Source organism: Epinephelus fuscoguttatus, linkage group LG6 (assembly GCF_011397635.1).
Source record: "Epinephelus fuscoguttatus linkage group LG6, E.fuscoguttatus.final_Chr_v1".
In the NCBI taxonomy this organism is placed as follows: domain Eukaryota; kingdom Metazoa; phylum Chordata; class Actinopteri; order Perciformes; family Serranidae; genus Epinephelus; species Epinephelus fuscoguttatus.
This window is the reverse complement of record NC_064757.1, coordinates 21,241,020-21,263,298: the sequence shown is the minus strand read 5'-3', so window position 1 is coordinate 21,263,298 and position 22,279 is coordinate 21,241,020. Positions and strand designations below refer to the sequence as shown.

Sequence of the window (22,279 nt, the reverse complement as noted above, 5' to 3'; positions counted from 1 at the left end):
TGTAGTCGTTCCACATACTAGTCATGCAACACAAGTGAAGTGTGACATGTTAAATATTCTGTTATCAGCAGTGTCTAAAGGGTGTGAGCTGGTAAAGTAAACAAGGATCAGCCCTCTAGCATTAAGAAAATAGCAGGAGTATGCTTCCACTTCAAGGCGTGCTATTGACTATTTGAGGACAGGAGCTCCATGAAACTTGGTAAAACAAGGTTTTCTCATCTTCCATTGGCTCTGTTCTTCAGGTATTTAGTCAGGTTTCAGCACATACATTGGACTGTTTATTAAATTAGACTAAACCCGCCTTAGTCACACACACAGGTAATTTAAATGGAGAGAAGAGCTTTGGCACTGAGGGAGATGATCAGGAAGCATCGTCCTAAAAGGGAGAATTTGGACCCTCGAAAGTGGATGAGAATGGAGACTGTGAGTGGGTTTGCTGAGTTCATACTGAACAAGAACTCCGACAAAGACACAGACGACAGCTTCGACAACAAAGAAATGGGTGAGTGTGCAAGTACAACAAAATGAGAAATGGTGGAAAATAATTAAACATACTTTGGCTTTACAGAATATAAACATGAGATTGTGGAGCAAAATTGTATAGACAGTTTCTCTCATGGAAGCTGGAGTTAATTATTAGTTATTTATTGTGGTGTACTGACTGTATGCCTCACTTCTTTACATGAGACACATTATATTTGCAGAGGGCTGAAACCAAGGTGATCTCATTGTAAATTCCTTCCACCTGATCTGGTTGTGTATCCACTATAGGTAGATAGAGTAACATTTTTAGCAAACACATATCACCATTACTGACATTAAGATACTTTTTTTTTGTATCACAGGTTTTCTGAAATGTTATGTTTAAATATGAAAATGACACAGTATCTAATTAAATGGGTACAGAATTGCATAGATTTCCAGTACAGCAATTCTGGGTAAAGCCAGGTTCAGAATTCTTTTTTCACTTTTTTTTTTTTTTTTTTGTGGTGCAAAAATGAGCACAGTGGCCACTTTACAGGTACAAAACAAACAAGAAAACAAACGCAGTGTATAAACACAAGGGCAGGAAAAGAAAATGGGTGACATACAGAGTTTGACTGGGTGTAAATGTTAAGATCATAGCAGACCAAATAAGGATAAAGAAATAATACAAATTATAACAATACATGTACATATTGAAAAATAAGTAATTCATATGTGATGAAAAGGGAGTAATGCAAAAAATGAAATAAATAAATAAATATTCAGCTGTTGTAGTATGAGGTGTGTGTGTGTGTGCAGATGCTGAGGGCTGGCTACTTAGCTGAGGTATGTGTAGGTGTGTGTGGGTGCACTGGTGTCACCGTTCTTTTCCACTTGGTTGTCATATTACAGTCAGAGGTTTTTACAGAGTGAATTTTGGAAATCTCTTTAAACCTGTAAATACTGTAAACAGCCATAAACAATCAAAATACAAAATAAAATAAAATCTGTAAAAACCTTCAGAATAGGCAATAGATAGGAATACAACTGAAAAATCTGGTGAATATGAGTTTATTTTGAGAAACTGGCATTTAAAGATATATATTGTAGAATTCTGTACATTTTTAAACCATAAATAAGACACTACAGGTGAATAGGGTAAAAAAAAAATGAGTAATTGATATGACCGTGGGCGGCACGGTGGTGTGGTGGTTAGCACTCTCAGCAAGAGGGTTGCCGGTTCGATCCCAGGCGTGGGAGCCCTTCTGTGCGGAGTTTGCATGTTCTCCCCGTGTCAGCGTGGGTTCTCTCCGGGCACTCCGGCTTCCTCCCACAGTCCAAAGACATGCAGATTGGGGGACTAGGTGAATTGGTAACTCTAAATTGTCCATAGGTGTGAATGTGAGCGTGAATGGTTGTCTGTCTCTATGTGTCAGCCCTGTGATAGTCTGGCGACCTGTCCAGGCTGTACCCTGCCTCTCGCCCGACGTCAGCTGGGATAGGCTCCAGCCCCCCCGCGACCCTCAAGAGGATGAAGCGGTTAGAAGATGAATGAATGATATGACCGTGGAACTTCCCCTGTTGATTACTTATTACAAGTTTTCTAAAATATTATGCATCAATGTACAAATGAAGCATTATATAATTAAATATGGGCTTTTGTGTATATTTCCAGAGTGGAAATCTAAACAAAATAAACACCCAAATGTATATTTTGGATGTTTTCTTTCCACTAGTCTGAAAGGCGACATATTTTAGAACTGTTTTCACCTGTAGAGTCTCCCCCTAAACTTTGTACATGCTGTAAGGTAATCTGGAGTGTATATGTAAAAAGACGTAACCTTCCTGTCTGCTTTGCTGTGCAGTGCTTAATGCAGAGAAGGAGTTCATGGAGGCAGCTAAGAGAAACGATGTGGAGGCCATGAGGAGTCTTGCAAGAGGGCTAAACGCCAACGCGAAGAATGTGGTGGGTCCAGAGACAAACCCTTTATCTGCATCTCAGTGTTTTGTGTTTTATAATTCCACACACAGATTTTTGTGGGACTTTGTATAAACTTATATTCAATAGATAATAAACTGCTGAAACTGTTTACCTCAGGATAGCAGGACTGCCCTTCACTACGCAGTCGCTGGCAGAAACAAAGAAGCTGTGCAGCTTCTTCTGCAGCGGAGGGTCAAGGTGGACCAAAAGGACAGGGTGAGAGGGTTTTAAATGTCTACATCTGAAGACTTGTGCCAGTGACAGTATAGCTTATGTAATAACCACAACTTACCATTTTGTGCTCTGCATCTGACAGTACGGCGTGGCACCCATTCATTTGGCTGCCTGGTTTGGCAGTTTGGAGATCCTGAAATTGTTAGTGCAGGCTGGGGCTGAACAGAAGGTCGAGAACGAGGTAAAGAAGCCGAGAGACTTTTGTTCTGCTGTTTTCTCTCTCACTGACAGAGGAGAAATATTCAGGAAATGGGCATGTTGTCTTTTTTGTGCAGCACTTTTAAAAGAAATGCTCCTCCTTAAAATCTTTTATGTTATCCTGGATATTGAACCTAACATTTGTATGCATATCTCATCACAAACCTCAGTGCAGATGCTCTTGTTCCTTTTGTCATATATCTTTTTGTTTCCAGTTACATTCCCTCTACTGCACACTACTCGATTAAACATAAACTCACTGTTTTCCCACCTCAGGAAGGGCTGAACATCATGCACTGTGCTGCCATCAACAACCACACTGAGATTTTAGAGTATATCATCAATGACCTGCAGATGAAAGAACTAGACAAAGACGACCAGGTATCTACTTGACACTGAATAACTTCTTGGTCAAGATATTTAAGACGACCAAAGTACATGCAAGTAATGTTTGCACCTTGATTCATATATTTCAGTCAGGACACCGACCGTTTGCACTGGCAGCAGAGCATGGGTGTGTTGAAATGATGGACATGCTGATTGAGCAATACAACATGGTTACCATGAAGCCCAACAAGGTGTGTGTGTGGACTTGTTTATTTATGCGGCTTGTGTTATATTTATGTGTGTGAGTGCACATTTGTGTGTCACACCTGCGAGAAAGCTCAACACTCTTTGATGCCAGTTGTTTCCCCTCCCTCCCTTCTGCCAGAGCGGGGACACGCCCCTGCACTTAGCTGCCAGGAACGGCCACTTGGACGCCGTCCAATTGCTGCTGCAGAGCTTTGATACTCGGGATGAAGTCAATATGGTAGACAATCAGTGTAAACATCCTCTCTATCACCGTTTGGTTTGTGACAGTGTGTGCTCAGTGGCTAATCCACTGCTGGATGGTGGCTCCACTTTGGATTAATTAAGATGTATTGAACACGGACTGGTTATCATCATATAACAAGACTAACTGGGTTCTGGCTTTAAAATGTTAAAAACACTTATTACAAAATTCAACCTGAACCAAAATCAAATTATTTTTTGGCTATTAAAGGGACAGTTCACCCCTAAATCAAAATTATGTATTTTTCCTCTTATCTATAGTTGGTTGATTTCTGATTCTAGTTGAGACCTAAAAAAAATAGTTACATTTATGTGCATAGTATCGTAAGCACAACATTTTGTGTTTCTGTCATGGTTATCTGGAACAACTACAATACTTTCTGATGGTTTTCTGTGTTGCAGGACGGGGAGACAGCTCTGTACCAGGCTGCAGACAACGGCCAGGAAGAATGTGTCCTGGCGTTGCTGGAGGCTGGCTGTGACCCCAACATCCTTACCACGGTACCTGGTGCACTGTTGTTAATGCACCACTGTAAAATATTTTACTTTGGTTAATCCTGTAGTTAGCATCAAAGTTTATGTGATAAATATAAAATATTATGTTTTTCAGGACTGGTAGAAGGCCAACAGCTAAACCTCCCTCTCCTCCCTTTCTTGTAGGCACAATGCAGTGCTCTCCATCCAGTTTCGGAAAAAGGAGACACGTCTCTTGTCCAACTGCTCTTATATTACAAGGCCCACACGGACTTTCAGAATGAGGTGAGCAAACACAAGCTAGGTGGCAGCAGTACACTCTCTCAGTAAAGTTTTTTAGTAACACACATCACTCACACACACACACACACACACCAACTATGCTGGCCCTGGATGCATATTACTGTAGTTTTACACACTTTCCCTTGAGCAAACAGTTCATTTTTGGGGCTCATGTAGTGTAACAGGGTGTTTTTACTCTCAGAACCTAGAGGCTCCGATCCACCTGGCAGTAAGGAACAGTCACATCCCTGTCATCCATTCTCTACTGACGGCTGGCTGCAACGTTAATGTCACAGATAAGGTATGATCACCCTGGTAACACAGTAAAATGTCAGCCAAACTGTATATATGACAAAAAAATTATAAATAAATAGAGAAAATATTTACCGAATTGTGTTGTCTCTGTCCTGTCCTGTACCATAAACTGTTAGAGGTCCCAGACTGTGATGCATCTTGCTGCAGAGCTGGCCAGAATAGAAGTCGTAGAAATGCTTCTTAAAGCTGGCCTGGATCTGTCACTCCAGGATCGGGTAAGAATTCTCAATGACAATTTTTAGAGCTAACATTGTGTAGTGTAATTGACAAATATGTAAAGTGCATGTGCATACCTTTTCCAGGATTTAATTGAGGCCGAAATCTGATAGTTAGGTCAGCCAGGTGGGGGAAAAATGGTTAATTTAAGCTATAACTGCAGAACAATATATTAAAACTAAGAAAAATCACATTCTACTCCTGACACATTACAGTTGGGTTAAAAGTTTGTGTGTTTTGTTGCACTTGTTGGATTCTGAGTAGCAGGGTAAGACAGCTCTGGGTGTGGCAGTCAGAGCAGACGAGGTGATTATTGTGGACATGATCATCAAAGCAGAGAGATACTACGCCTGGAGGCAGGTGAGAGAGTGAAATTAAAATTGTAACTTTTACTGTTTTCATGTGCGCCACAATCCATTCTCGAGGCCTTAAAAATCAATAACTACATTCATCACAAATGATTCATTTCCTAACATCACAATCTAGATTAGCTGAATCCCCTCTAATACTATTAAAGCATCTATGGTAAAATATGACTCACAACCCAGAAGCATTTGACATCCAATTTACCATTAATTTAATTAAGGATATGCCCACTTCCTTTTTCGCTCTTGATTTGAAAAATGTTTAACTCTGGCATTTATATTGCTAATCATGTGTGCGAGTGTGTTTCCAATAATCTCTTCATATGCCCCCTGCACTCTCTGTGGCTTGTGGCCTTTATCAGTCTGCTGACATAATTTAATTGCCCTTTCAGGCCAACCCGGAGCTTGATGAGAGCGTTCACAGCGAGTATCCCCTCACGTTTAAACTCGACCACCGCTATGAGACCCGGCAGCTCCGGTCGACGGCCTGGCGCCTGGCGTACGAACTCCTGAAACCAGGAGGATGGAAAAGACTGGCAGAGCACTGGGACTTCACTCAGGAGCAAGTGTCAGCCATTGAAGAGCAGTGGACAGGTGCCACGACTCACACTATCTGGACAGGCTTTGACTGTGAATTTGGCAACTCTCTGAAATAGTATAAATACGCTTCTTTAAACCAAGATGTTACAAGTTTAAAACCCTGAATTCATGAGGGAAATTTGGCAATTAATTTTTCTATCTTGTCTTCCAATGCACAGGAGCAATCTTTAGCTTGTTTGTACTAGTCAAATTGTTTTCCTGGCTGTAAAGTGTGTGTGTGTGTGTGTGTGTGTTTGTCCACAGGTCAGCACAGCTATCAAGAGCATGGGAACAGGATGCTGCTGATCTGGCTTCACGGGGAGGAGTTGGCTCAGAGGAGCCCTTCTAAAGAACTCTTCCAGGGCCTCATCGTCACAGGGAACAGGAAAGCTGCAGGTACACTCAGTTAACATCTTTTCAAAAGAAAAAAAATGGAGATACGTGCCAAAATTACATTGGAGAAAATTTGAATTTATGTTACAGATAAGCTTCGGATGGAGGCAGAAAGTTCCAGCAGTAAGGGCTGCAGCATTTCATGAGTATAGACACCGCAACATTTTGGACTGACAACAGCTTCATCTCCAATTACTGCTCTGTACAGGACGTCAGCAGCAAAATAATTTATTTTAGAAATAAAATTGTGCGTCAGATCATTTACATATGGCTTTGGTTTCGTAAACAACCTGTGGTGCTGGGCGGTCAGTCTCAATAGGAAACATCATCAAAATAAATTATTCAAAAAATGCGACTAAAACATTACAGTACAGTCTCACCTGTGCATAATTTAAAGCAAAACTTTCTCATAGAAATACATGTCTGTTTTGCAATTCAAAACTCTGTCCAGCTGGTAATAATTAAAAACATTTACATGTGCAGTTCTACACACCTGTATCTGTGTAGCGCTTTCCTGAGAGAAATCTGATTGCTCAAGAAATCGTGCACATTCATGAAAGAAAGCTGGAAAAATACAATCTTCACTTCAATTGCAGAGAGCAAGGGCAAGTTCAAGCCAAGATATCAAAATAAAATGGACTTTAAACTAACGCCAAGAGAACTATTGCTAAGATTGTTGCATAGGATGTGTTACATTTTAAATCTAGACAAGGTGAGCAACACTTTTTGTGAGATATGCGTGTGTGGTCAGTCAACTACTTTGATAGAGTGTACATGGCACGTGCTGGTGTGTGTTCTGGACGTGCTTCTGCCTCCGCTGGAGCTTTGGCCCTGTTGTGAGGAGCGAGGGAACTTAGAAGCCGTAGCTTGACCGATGGTGAGCTGAAGGAATGAAACAGAAACAAAAGAAATGCTCATTGTTAGTTAGCTTCATGTGACTAAAAGCTATACACATAATAGCACATAGATATTAAAACAGTAGTGATGTACGGTCTCCCATACCTGTGTAACAGGATGATGGCGTTCAACTATCACAGAGCTCATGGGCGGAGCCACACCCATCACCTGGAGGTTGCTGCGTGCAGTCTTGCCAATGTCACTACGTGCAGTGATACGAGCAGTTACAGTCTTTGAGGGTTTTTGTTGACCGGCTGTGATGACACGACCGCTCACCTGAAGCGACAAATATTATGACATCATGAATAAATGTGACTACAGTGGTGGAGACTGGAGTCAATCAGAGTCACTGCAATGATGCAAAGACTGTTGTGAATGTGGACATTGTCATTATTTGTAATGGCCTGTACCAGAGTCAGTAGACTGATATGTCTAATGCTAACCTGTTTGTGGGAGCTTGCAGTGCCCCCATGTGAGAGGGAGCTGTGTACCACTGTGGTGGGAGGGATCACTTCTGTCCTGGACACGGGGGCACCAGAGCCCATCTGAGGAAAAGGGAATCAAGGGGAACAGGAGCAGAAATATAAATACTTCTGAGTGTGAAGCCAGACATTGTAGTGATGCACAGTAACAATAAATAAAATTTTGATTCTTTTTATATGAAAGACTGATGGGTTGATTAATTCAATGAGCTATTCGTGAAGGAGCTGTACTACAGCAGAGAAGAGCCATGGCGTGCAAAAATGTATGGTTTCATTAGAAATCCTCGGTCTCACCATATCCTCTACTTCGCTGTGGAAAGCTTCCGGGCGGTCAAAGTGTACTGGGCTGAACCGTGCTGAAGAGATGGGATATGGCTGAAGATGAGCCAATGAAGCAGAGACAGGTTCTTCCTGGGGAGGAAGAATATCTACACAAAGAAAAAACATACATCAATTTGAGTCAGACAGTGGCACAATATATATTCTTCATACAAGTTTGTTATAGTTACAAAAATCACTAATTTCAGTGCTGAATGTTGGACTGGAATTTAAAAATGTTCTGTTTTTGATCAGCTGATTTGGAAATCTTCCTGTGAATAAAATGCCTACCCATCTAATATGTTTCCTTTTTTAGCTCTCTGTACTTATGAGTAAAAATAAGCAATGTTGCATGTGTTTAAAGGGGCTCCATGTGAAATTCAGAGTGAATGAGTTGTCTGCGCATGGGCTTAACATGGAGGTGGCGGAGCTGGCAGCTAGCAGCTAACGGTGCTACGCTCCTGTGATGATTTGGTCCTGAAATCAGAGGTAACTTTCGTAAAAGCGCAGAGCAGAGTGGCGACGATTACCTAGCCAGTTACACTCACAGGGACTCACATGTACGTGCAGCCGAACCCACTTACCACGACAAATCATACACAAATTTGGATTACAACACACAGAGGTAGTGTGACTTCATTCTCTGCTCAGGACACCATTACTCTAATATATCTTTACATAGCCAAACAGTTTGCTGCAACATTAATGCTTTAAATGTCGCATACAGAAGTTTGACCTGGAATGTAAATACCTTTATTGTCTCTTGCTTGTTTGAAGATACATTAAGAGTATAATTTTTAAACTGAATTATGTATTTGACAAATAAACCAATGTCAGCTACACACCCCTGCTTTGGGCAAATTAAAAGGGTGACTGATCATTAATAATGCATAACTCATATCAAGTATGTGTACTCAAAAAGGCTAAATATCACTTTACATTAATTTATTTTGATAGTCTGGGAGGCAAAAATGAGTATGAGTAAGGGTAAGAGAGCCATATTCTCTTCACAGCCCAGTTTGACAGTCATATAATAAAACACATTTCAAGTTGCAAGACTCATTAAACCTGAAAGCAGATGGTTGAACAGAAGATCATGCTAGAGTTCATTTGCACAAGCTAAAGAGTGAGATCCAGCTTCAACAGCCATGTGCTCACCAAAAATAGAGCAAAGAACAGCAGAATAGAGCTGTTGCTGGATCCTAACTTTTGATGCTGATGTCAGGGTGTGAATGTTGGTGTTTAACAGCATGAAACCACAGATCTATCCTTGCTGGTATCAATAGGACTGTGTGCTGATAACGGTGCTGTGAGTTTTTAGGGCAAGTTTTAATGTGCTAGTTGTTTTTTTTCTCTATAAATAGGTTTGTATAGTCATTCTGTTACAGACCATGCTGATCATGTACTTGAGGTTGCTCCGACCGTCCCTCTGTGGTGTGGAACATGCCGAGAGCCTCCATGTTGAGAGCACACACGCCCCTCATGAAGGCTTTCTTCATTGATTCTTCATAGCGCTCTCGCTCCAGTCGCAGTCTGTGAATCTCTGCCTGGGCCTTCTCTAAAGCCTCACAGTGCTGTGGAGTCAGGTGGCAGATGATATAAAGAATCAGTCATTTATCAGATTAATAATACTGACAAAAACAGTGGTGCTTTGGGTCGGCTTTACATGACTCAGCTCTGTAAATATATAATGCATCTTTCTATGGTCAACAACGCAGCATCACCACACATACACTGTTTCATATGCAGGTCGCTCAGTTGCTTATTTACCTCTGCCAGCTTGGCCTCATACTCTGCAGACAGGTGGGTGCAGACCTCCTCAGCCCTCGCACGGCAAGCCCGCTCCACCTTGACCTTCCAGTGTTTCTGGATCAGAGACTGCCAGCCTAACCACACCTTCTTCTTGAGCTGCAAATTGTAGTGCTGCCGCGCCACCTGAGTGGCATGAGCCTAGCGGGGAGCCACAAGACCATGAAAATATTCACACGGGGAAATAATTACACCCATAATTCATTCGTGTGCAGGTGCAGTACATTTTTTCTCGTGGTGCACTTTCTGTCATGGTTTCGACAAAAATATGAGTCATGCACTATATTAATGGCATAAACAGCTTTATTCCCGTAAATGTCACTTCCCCTCTTTTTAAAATATTTCCACTTTATCTCATGCACTTGTTTGATTAGTAGTTTGGTATGAAAAGGAACAGATTGTTCATCAGTGCACTGACAAAATTTGCATATGTAAATTTTTGTAAGAGGGGATATTTGTGCAAAAATGTGGCATACGCATGTTCAGTGTGCAGTGACACAGTGATGTATGGGTCGGTAACTCATGCAAAGAGTGATCATTTGCATAAACCATTAAACTGCACTGACAGTAAGCTACCAATGTTAAGATACTTCCACTACCAGTAACTTTTCATCCATTTGAAGAGTATAATATACATGTACGATATACAGACAATCACTGCAGATCAATCCCATTATCATATGCAGTAAGTGTTTCCCATACAGCGGATTTATCTGTGCAGCTCACCCAAACAGATTAGCCTCACCGAAACAAATATTTTATCCTGCCTTTACTTTTTGTATCACGTTCATGCAGTAGGTTTATTTTGTCTGAGCCAGGTTAAGTCATCTTTAAAGTTATCTACACAGTTCATAAAATATCAAATTTAAAAACTACAACACTTATTGCATTCTGTTAACTAAACTAGTAACCATTTCTGTGCATTTTCTTAAAGTAAAAGGACACAGGAGAGACACATGTGGGTTATGCAAGATGTGTGAGTTGAAAGCTTTAAACCATAAGGAAGAGAAACAACAAACACTGATGCTGTGTAAGACATCATGTAAATACGCTCCTTGCATTCAAAGGCCCATGAAATTTAGCCAATTCATACAAGAGCCTGTGAAGACACCAACCCCTGCTGTAAATAGTTTCTAGCCTGTGGGAAGCACCACAATGTCGTCAGTGTACCTCCTCTTTGGCCTCAGTGTGCTTGAGTCTCCAGTGGGTGAAGGCCCTCATTTTTTCCTGCTTTTCTTTGTGTCTGTCCACCACCTGGCTCAAGTTCACGATTACCTGAGGGAGGACACATGACACAATCAGCTTGTCAGTTTCAAGTTCTAAATGTAAAAAATAATGAGAGACAGAATGTGAAAGTGAGAAAAAAAATCAGTCTGGTACTTAATCCTTCACCGAAAAAAACAGCACATTAAATACAGGAGACAGCAAATAAACACACATGCAGTCACCTCATCTTTTCTCTGGTTGGAAGTCTCGTAGGTGTGTAGCAGCTCCTTCAGGCTGTCTATCTCTGACCTCAGGCCAGCTGTCCGGGCTTCATGCCTCTCCCTCTCTTTCCTCATCTGCAGCTTGTGTTGCTCCATGAAGGCCAGCTTCCACTTCCTGAGCTCCGTCAGCACATTTGACTAATTAGGGAATAGAGGGTGGGACAGTCACAATGTGTTCATTACACTGCTTTAGTAAATATGGACATATGTCTTCAGTAGATTTTAAAATTAAATGAAAGGGTGTGCCAAAACCTTCCAGCGGTCAAGAACAGGGCACCACATTCAGCCGTCACAACACCCTAATGTAGAAGTATGGTTTAAATTTGTCTTTAAAAGTAATTTAAGGTTTATTTGTGTCCATAGCTAAATTTCTACAGAGTCAAACATAACCAACACCCACAAATGTGAACATATTTGGCTTATTTGGAAGGTAAAACAACAGATTTTCTTTCCATGACAACAGAGGCTCACAGGCAACCAATTTCACCAGCTGAGAGAACTGAAAGAGTCTCAACTTCCTCCACTACAGTCCAGGGCCTTTCCTCAGGTCAAACTCTTTCTATCAGCACCGCTTAGCAGGTGATTGGTTGTCATCTGCCCTCCATGAATGAGCTGTACAACATTAGAGGAAAAGGGCAGGAAGGACACCCACGTCAAGGCACTCACCTCCTCCAAAATCATCCCACTGGGAGACACAATTAAAAGGTCAGTGGTACCATGAAAAGCAGAGCTGTCATTCTATTCAATAAGCCTTCCTGGGACTCCAACACTTTACAAGTCCTTTATAATCTCTGACCTCTTCCTCACCATCGCTTATGCACACAGTCCATGGTATTTCTTCCATTTAATCCATTGCAGTCTGTCTCACTGCATGGAGTATGGAACATGTCAATATGCAGCTTTCAGTTGCATATATGTGTACCATATGCATTCTTTATCATTATATATAATCTAATTGTGTATGTGACATAAACATGAACTAAAAGGTAGTTGTTTTTAAGCATTTTTCACCATGCAGTATTTTTAAGGAATAGTAAATGACACACAGTAACACTAAACAAACTCAATTAATGCTCTGTCAACATTTTTCCACAGACTGTACCACTTGTGCAAAACTCTTTCACATTCCCATTTCAGTTTATCAGGAATAAACCTGTAATTTTGCACCTATTTTGCCATAAACTGCTGAAACACACTGCTGCTATTATTATCATTATCATTCAGCTATGTCAGAGCCCTATATATAGCCATCCAACATTATCTATGGTCAGCTCTCAAGCAGGCAGCAAGTAAGAGCCATTACACTGATTGACTGTGGAAGGACAGCTCTACAGCACAAGGAGGCAGACTAACCTTCAGGTTGTTGCTCCATGTGTCCAGAATGTTCTCCATCTTGCTGATGTTCTCCTCCGAGATAAACATCTCTGTCACAGTGGACTCGGGGGGGTTTGGGCTGTTTGGCCTAGACCTCTCAGACAACGTCTGTAACCTGTCTGAGGGAGTGTTTGAGGCCACTGACGCCCTGCTAGAAGCCCGACCTAGCATCTCCTCTATTGTAAGGTAAAGAAAAAAAAAAACAGATAGAGTATCACCTGAAAATGATACAACACTGCAGCTGGGTGGTCTCTGTATAATACAAACATCATTTGATATCAAGAGAAAAGAACATTTAATTAGATATCAGACCTAACCATTTTATTCCTTTATATTTTTAATTCAATTTACCATGAGAGGCTCTTGAGTGTGTGGGGGGCTCAACAATCAAGGGGGAAACCTGTGATGATCTTACACTCCTGCTAGAATGCCTCCCATCTCTAGCTTCAGTGGCAGCATCTGAGAGAAGACAAAGCACAATGGTGCATAAATAAAAGGGAATGTTGCTCAAATAAATTTTGACCAGGAATAAGTGAGTTAAAAAGGTAAAATGTAAAAGCCAAAAAACAAAGGACAGTTTAAGCACAGAAAAACGTTATGGCAAGAATGCTGAACAGGACAAGCACGGCTCCTCGTCCAGGAATGCATTTATGTCAATATCTTAATTAAATCCTGCAGGGGGGAGAGAAAGCCTGCACTCTAAAGAGCAGTATGGGCAGAGAGCCAGAAGATCATTACCAATCGGCCGTCTGCTTTCTACATCCCTGTGCACTACTCCATGACAGTTAAAGCACTAAACCTCCAGTGAGAGCTGCTGCTGGAGCTGGAGCTGGAGCTGGAGCTGGAGCTGGGGGGTAGGGGTCTGATGGACTGTTTAAGATGTGGGTATCGTAGGGGAAAGAGATAGGGGGTACAATCTGACAGACTGATATCATACGCATCTTGACTAGACTGGTTTACAAGCTGAAAATATGAGGCTGATAAACACACACTACATATTTTTTCCATGCTGTGATGCCAAATCCTTGTTGACAGCTGATCATTTGATGGGGGCAGTGTCTGGAAGGGCTCAAGTTGTGTTTCTGTCAAAAAGGCTTAGTGAAATGTGTGTGTGCATGTATGCGTGTGTGTGTGTGTGTGTGTATGGATGTGTCCTGCGTACAAGAGGAACCAAAGATACCTGCTGGGCGCAGTGATTTTGTGTCATCTTTTCTCTGGGAACTCCGACCCTCTGCAGACAGATGGGAGGTGCTCAGTTGGTGCAAGTGAGCACTGGTGAGTCTGTCAAGCTTAGGGGCGACCACCGCATAGCGGAGGAGCTCCTCATACTCATCCTGTTGATCCAAAAACATTAAAAAAGTGAGCTCAAGTGTCTATTGACATTTTTTATCTATCTGCCATCATCATCAATTTCAGAATACAGGGATGCAAAGATTCTGTTTGACATGGCCTCAGTCAGTCCATTAGGGCAAGCTAAACTGGTATTTTAACAAGTTCCCAGTTTAACAATATTATCTAAATTGCTTACTGGGAAGTAAAAACTTTGGCGAATGTTTAAGTTAGTATCCAAAGCTCTGTTGCAAACATCTACTCATTTTATCAGAGCTACTTTTAGCTTCAACCTCAATTGACTTAATGTACTTAAAATAGGTGTACATGCATTTAGTTTCACAAAGGAATGACCAACTCTAATAGAAATTTTGGGCGTGTTAACTTTGTTTTCACTTGCAAATAAGGGGGTTATTGATTGAAACTGGTTGTAAGCTTAAAACTTGTCTGATTGCATGTGCTGCTTGCCCTCACTGATGTCACTGTGAAGATGTGCTACACAATGTTGCTGTGCTCCCAGAGTACAAATAATAATTACTTTATTTGTAGCGCATTTTTTTGAGCTGAAAGTCAAAAGTGCTTTCCAAGGTGCAGAAAATACAAAACAAATAAACCTAAGCATATACATACACCTACACCAACGTACACACTTAAACACATGTATATATATATATATATACACTCCCATTCACACAATAAGCCTATCAACTATTAGAAAGATCAATCTGTAAAAGTAAGGTGTCAGACAAGATTTAAAGACGAGCAGAGATTCAGCTGATCTGATGCTCAGCAGGAGGCTGTCCCACAGCCGTGGAGCAAGAACTGAAAAGGCTCGATCACCCTTTGTCTTTAACCTGGACTCTGGAACAGTTAGAAGACCCAGACTAACAGACCTGAGGGGCCTGTTTGAGTGGTACAGTGTGAGAAGCTCAGTTATATACTCTGGTGCCAGATCATTGAGAGCCATGTATGTAATTAAAGGATCTTTAAAATGGATTCTAAAAGAGACTGGAAGCCAATGCCAATTGTGAATGTGTTTCACTCTAATCACCTGAAGCTCAGAGGAAACAGAGCTGCCAGCATCAGAGTCCTTGGGCATAACAGGACTGGTCAGCTCCTCTTCGTCTGAGGACATCTAGACAAAAAATACAAATATATATATATATATATATATATATACACACTGTTAAATATATATATACTGTTACTGGTGTGGAAAAACTTGCACAAATGGTACAAATGGTGTTAGTTGAAGGACACACTACTTACAGTACAACTCTGAATGTCAGGCCACATATAGCCAAAGACTCACATGTATAGTCACATGGTGTAAAACCAAATTAATGAGTACTATTGACATAAAGTGTGTGGGGGTTTTTTAACTCATGGGGACAAATGATAATGTTAATGCAGATTTCATACAACAGGCATACACAGTTGCACATGCTAGTTTAATACCAACTGTTGTAGTTTGTACAGTTCATGATGGAGCTACAATTTATACACAGGACATGCCTGATTTAACAGGTTAAAGATCATAGGTTATAATGGAGAAATGGTCAAAATAACAAATAACACAAACCATGTCGGTTCAAATAACGTCACAAAACATGCAAACTACAGTTTACAACATATTTAACAGTGGTTCTTTGGTAAGGTAAGGCGCAATGTAAACTCTCTTGTAACTTCATGCTGAACACGCTTTATAGAGGCTTAAATCAGCCTACGATAATATGCTGGTGTGACTTTCTCTACATTTACTGTGAGTTACGTCACTTCTCTGGCAAGCTAACCTATAAATGAATATCTAAAATTCGTTAGTTCGCAGTGAACTTAACATTCAGTAAAAACAGGTTTCCTTTTAGGCTGAAAACCCCAAACTCATTGGAGCATTTGACGTCAACGCTGTTTAACAGTCTCCGTAAGTATATAATAATTATGGGACAACGTACCTTCACTGATAATAGATGTAAATATTCACCTGTTTTTTATTTCTATGTAGTCTGCCACACTTCTGTTTCCCGAGTTATTCCGTCAGTTAGAAAACGCTTGCTCTGCCGTTTCAAACCAACCGACTCTGAAACAACAGACTCTCTGATTGGCTACTGTTTCCACAGCGCCTTACTAAGTCGTTCTCTGATTGGTTGCTATGTTTCCGTGGTTACAGTAAGCGGAACAACGCGGAGCTCACCAGCGGTGTCCACTACAGCACAAACAAAAAGACCCACTTCAGTTTTTGGCTGTTATTTTCACAGCACACCTAATTTGCTTTACAATTATTGTAACAGCCGGTAGCAGCATTAGCACCAGTGAGTATCATGGTACTTGTCATTCTCTATGAGTCATATTAGGAGGATTTGTTGGTGAGGAAGGACATTGGGGTCTTTAAATATTAGGAGCCAGTCACCGAACATGTTATTGCATTGTTTCTACAAATGTCCTTCACATGAAACTTTTTTTTTTTTTTTTTTTTTGCTTTGAGATTACTAGTATGGGCAGAGCAAAAAGTTAAAAAAAAATAGCTGGTCCTTGAACTTGCCAGGACAGCCATATGGCATGTTGATTTTCTGTTTTTGGTTATAAAAGCAGTGCGGCTAGAATAATAAAGAGTATAGCAACAAAAATTGTTCTAGGATGTTGCATCGTAATTACTTATTGACTTATGATAATAATGGAAAAACGTTTTGAGTGAGTTCTCTCAGGTAAACTGGAAAACAAATATAAATGGTATCAGCTGCCATGAAATCATAACTTGTGCTATTGTGTGCCACCACATATATTTATTGAATTTTTTACTTAAAAACAATAAAGATGATGCAATGAGTCCATGTCAGCCACAATAGTCCAGAATTACCCGTAACTGTCACACACATGCATGTCCATTGTAGACAATATGGCACCAAGGGAACAGGCAGCAAAGGGACAGAACAGGGAGAGCATGGCAGAAAAGTTGGACAATTTTTTAATGAATAGCCACATTTATATTGATGATTTAATTAATTAATGACTGAGCAGATGTATGGATTTAAACATTTCAGAAACAAAGAAACAAACATGGCTGACCCATTTTACCAGCTGTACCATTTTACCTGAACATGTCATTCGAGAGAGGAAGGGGCTCACGATGTGTTTAAAGGTCCAAAGTTTCTAAATTATTTTACTTGGCAACATATTTTCCATATAGAAATATAGCAGAGAACCATAACAAGTTCTAAAAGTAACACTTTAGGTAGTCTTTAGAGTTTTAGGTGGTTTTCTTGGTTATCTACCAAAAAGTGCCCAAAATTTCCTGAGGTCAGCCTCCTGATAGAGTGGCCTGACCACAATAACTTGGCTGCTGACCACATAGCGTTAGATACTCTCACAACTTACACTTTAAAAATAAACTGCTTAAAAAAATCCCAGGTTTACACATAATGTATGTAAGTTAGTGTATGGTTTGATAATCCCATGAAAATGACAATAAAGGACGTTTGAAACAAATCACATCAGGCACATCTTTAGTTGGCAGTTGTGTTTTTTCAGTGAGCAAATGGTTTCTAAACAACATTTCATCATTAGCCTGACACGCTGCTCAGAGATTAGCTGATTAAAGTTGTCACACGGAAGCGAGCTTACCTCTCTAAAGAAGGTGTAAGTCCTTGGGGAATACCACCACCCTGTGAACCTCCCTGTGGCCATTCCTCTGTTGTTCACTTAGGCAAACACAGAGGAGACAATGGTTCACAAACTGAATGACAGCACCGTCTCAACCCCCTGAAGACCCAGTGCTTAGCAGTATTAAGACACATATGTGGGATAGGCCTAACGGCTTGGCAGTCCTGGGCTGGGACAGAAAGGAGACATATGGTCCCTCTCAGCCGTGGCAGAGCTGCAAGCAGTACTGTTGGACTGGAGCCTCCTCGCCACCTGGCTGAGTGCTGAGAGTACTTCACTGTTCGAAGGTGTCCTGTCAGCATTGTCGTAAGACCTGCGGGCTGACTTTGGAAATGAGGAATGCATAGTGACATTGGTGACAGTGCAGTAATCTCCCCCAAAACAGGTGTTTGACAGCTGATCATCTGATCACAACATGCCCAGGCCTGACGGATTCAATCTGATACATTTCACATCAAATATATATTACAAATAAACAGAATGATCACTTAGTGCAGGCGAGGCCTGGTACAGACACCCCTCAGCGCACACATATTTTATTATTACATGTCTTGACAGTTGACGCAGGCTATGAATTTGAACCAGAATCGTGAGGCACAGAGGATAATCCTCGCTGCTCTGCGGGGAGTGGAGGTTTCCTGTTGAATGACAGGAAGCCGTGGCTCCCACAGATTACTTATTTCCATTTCAGAGCAGATGATTCACATGTTTTGAAAGGTTTTGGTGATGTGTTCATCACAGTTTCCCTTTAAAGGTGATTTTTTTGTCACTCCAACTTGGCTTGTTAGGTTCTCTGCTTTTTCATGAAGCCATTGATGTTGAACTGCAAATTTCCTATGCTTGTCTGCTTTTATGTCGCCATTATTACAGGGACTGGTTAAGCATGGACAACTGTAGGGTTTGTGTTTGCTTTGTGGAAGGTAATGTGTCTGTCTTACTGACAGCATAGTACGATACACAATAGACAGCTGGTATAGTGCCCAGCATTGTGTGATATATGGCACATGACTGCTCGTACTATTAATTGTATATTTTTAGTTTTAAATACAGTGACATTAAATTGCAGTACTATATATCAAGCATATAAAATTCATATTCTTTTAATGAATACAAATCACTTAGAATCAAAGGGCTGCATCAGCTATTACACCTGTCTTTTGACCTACATGAGTGCATCCATAGATGAAATGATTAACAGTATCTTTGTGCTGAGTTTAAGATACAGACAGACAGGAGACAGACCTCTGTTCTGTACCCACTCTGTATAATGTTTCCCCTTTGTTGCAGACACAGGTAATAAGCTACTATTGATAGTGGTTAGATTAAAGCCAGTATCACTGCCTCAAACCCTCCTTTAGATCCCTTTTGTAAATTTCACCTTCCTTTCAGCGAAAGAAATGCACCTGGGCTCGTGTGTTGAAATAGGATTCAGCTCACATTCTTCTCTCATAGCCTGTTCAATCTGTTCCAGGACAATAATCACAATCCATTTGACTTTCTTCCCCCTGGTATTTTAGCTCAGGTACGTTAGACTATTCAGGACCTTGCAATGGTAGACAGAACAGAAATTAGGAAATAATGTTCTGTGCTTATACAAGTTGACTTTGTTAAGGAACTTTTTCTCACAGTCCTTTTTTTAACATTGTATTTTCATTACTTATTAAGTCCTGCTCTGTTGTTTCGTGTACGTGTCATTTCATCTTTTGCATTCCAGTTGTGGAAACTAGATTACAAACTTGGCGTAAAATTGTTTCTGCCCTTGATCGATTTCCAGTCAGACGTGTTTACAGACAGCCATAACTCCTGAAGACAACAACTAATGTGCTATCATCAATCGTAATGTTATCAACCCATTTTTCTCACATATGAGACAATGATGACCTCTTGCTGAACACAATGTTGCCAGAACTCATCTTAGAGTTATTCATAGCTGCCTGCTGTTTTCAAATTAGTTTTCATTACATTTTGATGGAGCAGGACTTCCCCCTTGGGCCACTCTAATCCATCACATCTCTCTATCAGTGACACCAGTGTCCTTTTGTTTTGCTTTCAGAATGATTGGAATTTGCCGGCACTTGTAAATACATCACGGCCGCATTGTTCGCTCTCAGATAAGATAGTATTAACAACCATGTGAGAGACAACAAGGCTGCATAATTCACGCCGTTATTCCGTATCCATACAGTGTGATAAATGCTGACTCCAGCATGTAGTGGTCAGCCATGTGAGCGCAGATGAGCAATGGAGGCGGAGAGGAAAGATGGAGACTAAATCAGTTAGCCTGAGCTTCTATCTCCACAAGGCAAAAACAATTACCATCAGTGTCCACATCCGTTTCTTATAATCTGGATGACGATAAGCAGCAGACAGTTGTTCCCCTCTACCTCCACCTCTCTAGTCATTTCTTAAGGAAAGCTGGCACTGCAGGTACATCCATTTTAGATCTCAGGGCAGTATGATACATATTAAAAAAGGAGATTCTATGTGGAAAGAGCAAAATGCAGCAAGAGACAATGTGTGTAGAGAGAAACACATTGTTCATAGAGGGAAGATGAGAGGGACACCCAGCAGGACAGAGATGGGTCTGAGTTGCTCGCCCAGCAGGGCTTTATTCCACTACTGTCACTTTCTTATTACTAACCAGCAGTGTCAGGCTGCATGTACTGTGATATGGGAGTTATAGTCTTCGTACATATCAGTATCCAACCTGCAAGCTGTGAGAAATATATCATTCTATTTATTGTATTTTCACTATATAAAAAGCAGTAAAATTCAAGAGCATTTTTCTGTCTTGTGCATGTTTATGTGACAAAGAGAAGTCTTACAAGAAAAGAGAGAGAAAGCATTGGCATGCGCAGTGTACTGCGCGTGTGTGTGTGTGTGAGGGTCATTCTACTGTCCCGTACATTAAGCTAAGTGCTCCTCAGCTCTCCAGCAGTAGTAAATGGAGTCTCGTAGCTCGAGGGGGGTTTGTCTCCCAACTCTGAATCAAAAGCAAAGAGTGTCCCAAGCCCGAGGTCACTTCTCCTGTGAATCATCAAATTCAGAGGATAAAGATAGATGCCTTTCCCTTTGTTTACGCGTGTGTATGCACCCTTGCACGCTTTTGTGCCGTGTATGTCTGTGTGCACACTATATGCATCGTTTACAATCCTATTCAGCAGCCTTTGCGGTGAACGTGATGCACGACCAGTGTCAAAGCCATGTCTCGGTGTTTAAACTCAGTAAGCAAATGCACAACAGGGCTGTACTATTCACTGCATGTCTTACATGCTATGCATTTTAACATGGAGCCATTGAGATTTAGTATTTTCGTCTAAAATGAGAGTAAGGAATCAGATGGGCAGGGTGCAATACATCAAAGAGCTTTGCTGGTAGTCATTTCTGCAGCGGACCAAGTCTCACTGGTAGCGCTGGTACAGTTTGCAGGCTTTAATGATGTGAATACTGAAAGGCTGAATGTCCCTGTGCTTGCATCAGACCGTCATCTCTTTTTCTCCCCCCTCCCTCACTTTCTCCAGGAACCACTCGCAGGTTTCAGAGGCGTTAGGATCTGACATAGCAGGCGCACAGGCAGTCACTGTCTCACACTTCATCTAAAGAGCCTACTTATCTCTAAGAGCCTGTGTTAGGTTATGCAATTATTGTAACAGGATTATATAATCTCTGTGTGGTGTTCCTCAATAGTGGTGCTCCCTCTGAGGTCATTATTTTTGGGCAAAGAACGAATGAAAGAGTTTTGTAGTGCGAAAGCTGCATTTGAAAATCAACTTAATGTAAAAATGTAACTCAGTGGAGTGTAAATAAAACAAAAGACTGTACATGTACTGTACAAATGTGAACCACAGCTGAAACAAATGTTTATGCTGCCTTTATTGTGTTGAATAAGAGTAATGAATGTAATGTGGTTTTATGAATTCAGAAGATGCCACAGGTTGAGTCATGTATGATCTATGGCGAAACCACTCTGATTGAATAGTCTGTCCTTGTCCACACTACGAGGACCTGGACTCTCTGACCCTCCTGGAGACCATTTATCCAGATGTAAATGACATGCAAGGTGAGCAATTTAGTGCTTAGTGACTGACATGGTCAAGGGTTACATCATTTTTACACAATAAAGTCAAGCTATGTGACTGCACCAACAGTGTCTCTTGTTTACAGACTATGTTTTTCATACTATTTTTTTCTATTTATTGAGGTGCATAGTTTCGGTATCATGTAAATTGTTTTTTTCATTTAAAGCAAGCTTTAATATGACCCCAAAGTCTGAGCTATTTCTCTCCATCAAATGTATGGAGTTAAAGGTCCAGTATGTATGATTTAGTGGCATCTAGTGGTGAGGCTGTGTAACTGAAAGTGCTGCAAAGCACATTGATTTATAATAATACTGGATGCCAATGGAGTTGCACACCTAGCACATATGTCAAAAAAGTTTTTAGCTTTCAGGTTTACTTCCACAATATGTGGCCCACTGAGTATGCGCAGCAGTGTTTCTCATGCTCGTCAAGTTTTACAAATATAAAACCTGCATGGATCAAAAATTCATGATGGAAAAAGGCAAAATTGACACTGTTTGCAGTTTGAGGT

General features: G+C 40.9%; 2 protein-coding genes across 3 annotated transcripts; one reads left to right on the top strand and one right to left on the bottom strand.

Moving 5' to 3' along the window:
• Nucleotides 1–182: 182 nt before the first annotated feature.
• On the top strand, nt 183–6,555 carry ankdd1b (ankyrin repeat and death domain containing 1B). Its single transcript, XM_049579800.1, has 15 exons — nt 183–502; nt 2,331–2,431; nt 2,564–2,662; nt 2,763–2,861; nt 3,155–3,259; nt 3,355–3,458; nt 3,593–3,689; nt 4,115–4,213; nt 4,373–4,471; nt 4,671–4,769; nt 4,900–4,998; nt 5,264–5,359; nt 5,757–5,958; nt 6,208–6,339; nt 6,427–6,555. The coding sequence occupies exons 1-15, from the start codon at nt 328–330 to the stop codon at nt 6,480–6,482; spliced, it is 1,662 nt and encodes a 553-aa protein (XP_049435757.1). The 5' UTR covers nt 183–327; the 3' UTR covers nt 6,483–6,555.
• A 15-nt stretch (nt 6,556–6,570) lies between these two features.
• Nucleotides 6,571–16,104, bottom strand: poc5 (POC5 centriolar protein homolog (Chlamydomonas)). Of its 2 annotated transcripts, none has more exons than XM_049579798.1 (13): nt 15,985–16,104; nt 15,084–15,167; nt 13,884–14,037; nt 13,055–13,162; nt 12,683–12,879; nt 11,291–11,467; nt 11,013–11,117; nt 9,804–9,983; nt 9,424–9,607; nt 8,010–8,143; nt 7,677–7,778; nt 7,339–7,509; nt 6,571–7,218 (listed from the first exon to the last, which is right to left on the bottom strand). In XM_049579798.1, exons 2-13 carry the CDS (start codon nt 15,165–15,167, stop codon nt 7,084–7,086), a joined length of 1,731 nt encoding a protein of 576 aa, XP_049435755.1. In that variant the 5' UTR covers nt 15,985–16,104; the 3' UTR covers nt 6,571–7,083. The 2 variants fall into 2 exon arrangements, with proteins under 2 accessions (XP_049435755.1, XP_049435754.1); XM_049579797.1 differs by having other exon boundaries at nt 6,572–7,218; nt 16,014–16,099.
• Between the last annotated feature and the right edge of the window lie 6,175 nt (nt 16,105–22,279).

Excerpts from the sequence above, each read along its gene's own strand:
- ankdd1b (XM_049579800.1), top strand. The coding sequence starts at position 328 with ATGGAGAGAAGAGCTTTGGCACTGAGGGAGATGATCAGGAAGCATCGT. Across the intron at positions 2,862-3,154 it reads AACAGAAGGTCGAGAACGAG|GAAGGGCTGAACATCATGCA; the intron begins GTAAAGAAGCCG and ends TTCCCACCTCAG. Across the intron at positions 3,260-3,354 it reads AACTAGACAAAGACGACCAG|TCAGGACACCGACCGTTTGC; the intron begins GTATCTACTTGA and ends CATATATTTCAG.
- poc5 (XM_049579798.1), bottom strand. The coding sequence starts at position 15,167 with ATGTCCTCAGACGAAGAGGAGCTGACCAGTCCTGTTATGCCCAAGGAC. Across the intron at positions 14,038-15,083 it reads CTGTTTCCTCTGAGCTTCAG|GATGAGTATGAGGAGCTCCT; the intron begins GTGATTAGAGTG and ends TTGGATCAACAG. Across the intron at positions 9,984-11,012 it reads ACACTGAGGCCAAAGAGGAG|GCTCATGCCACTCAGGTGGC; the intron begins GTACACTGACGA and ends GCTCCCCGCTAG.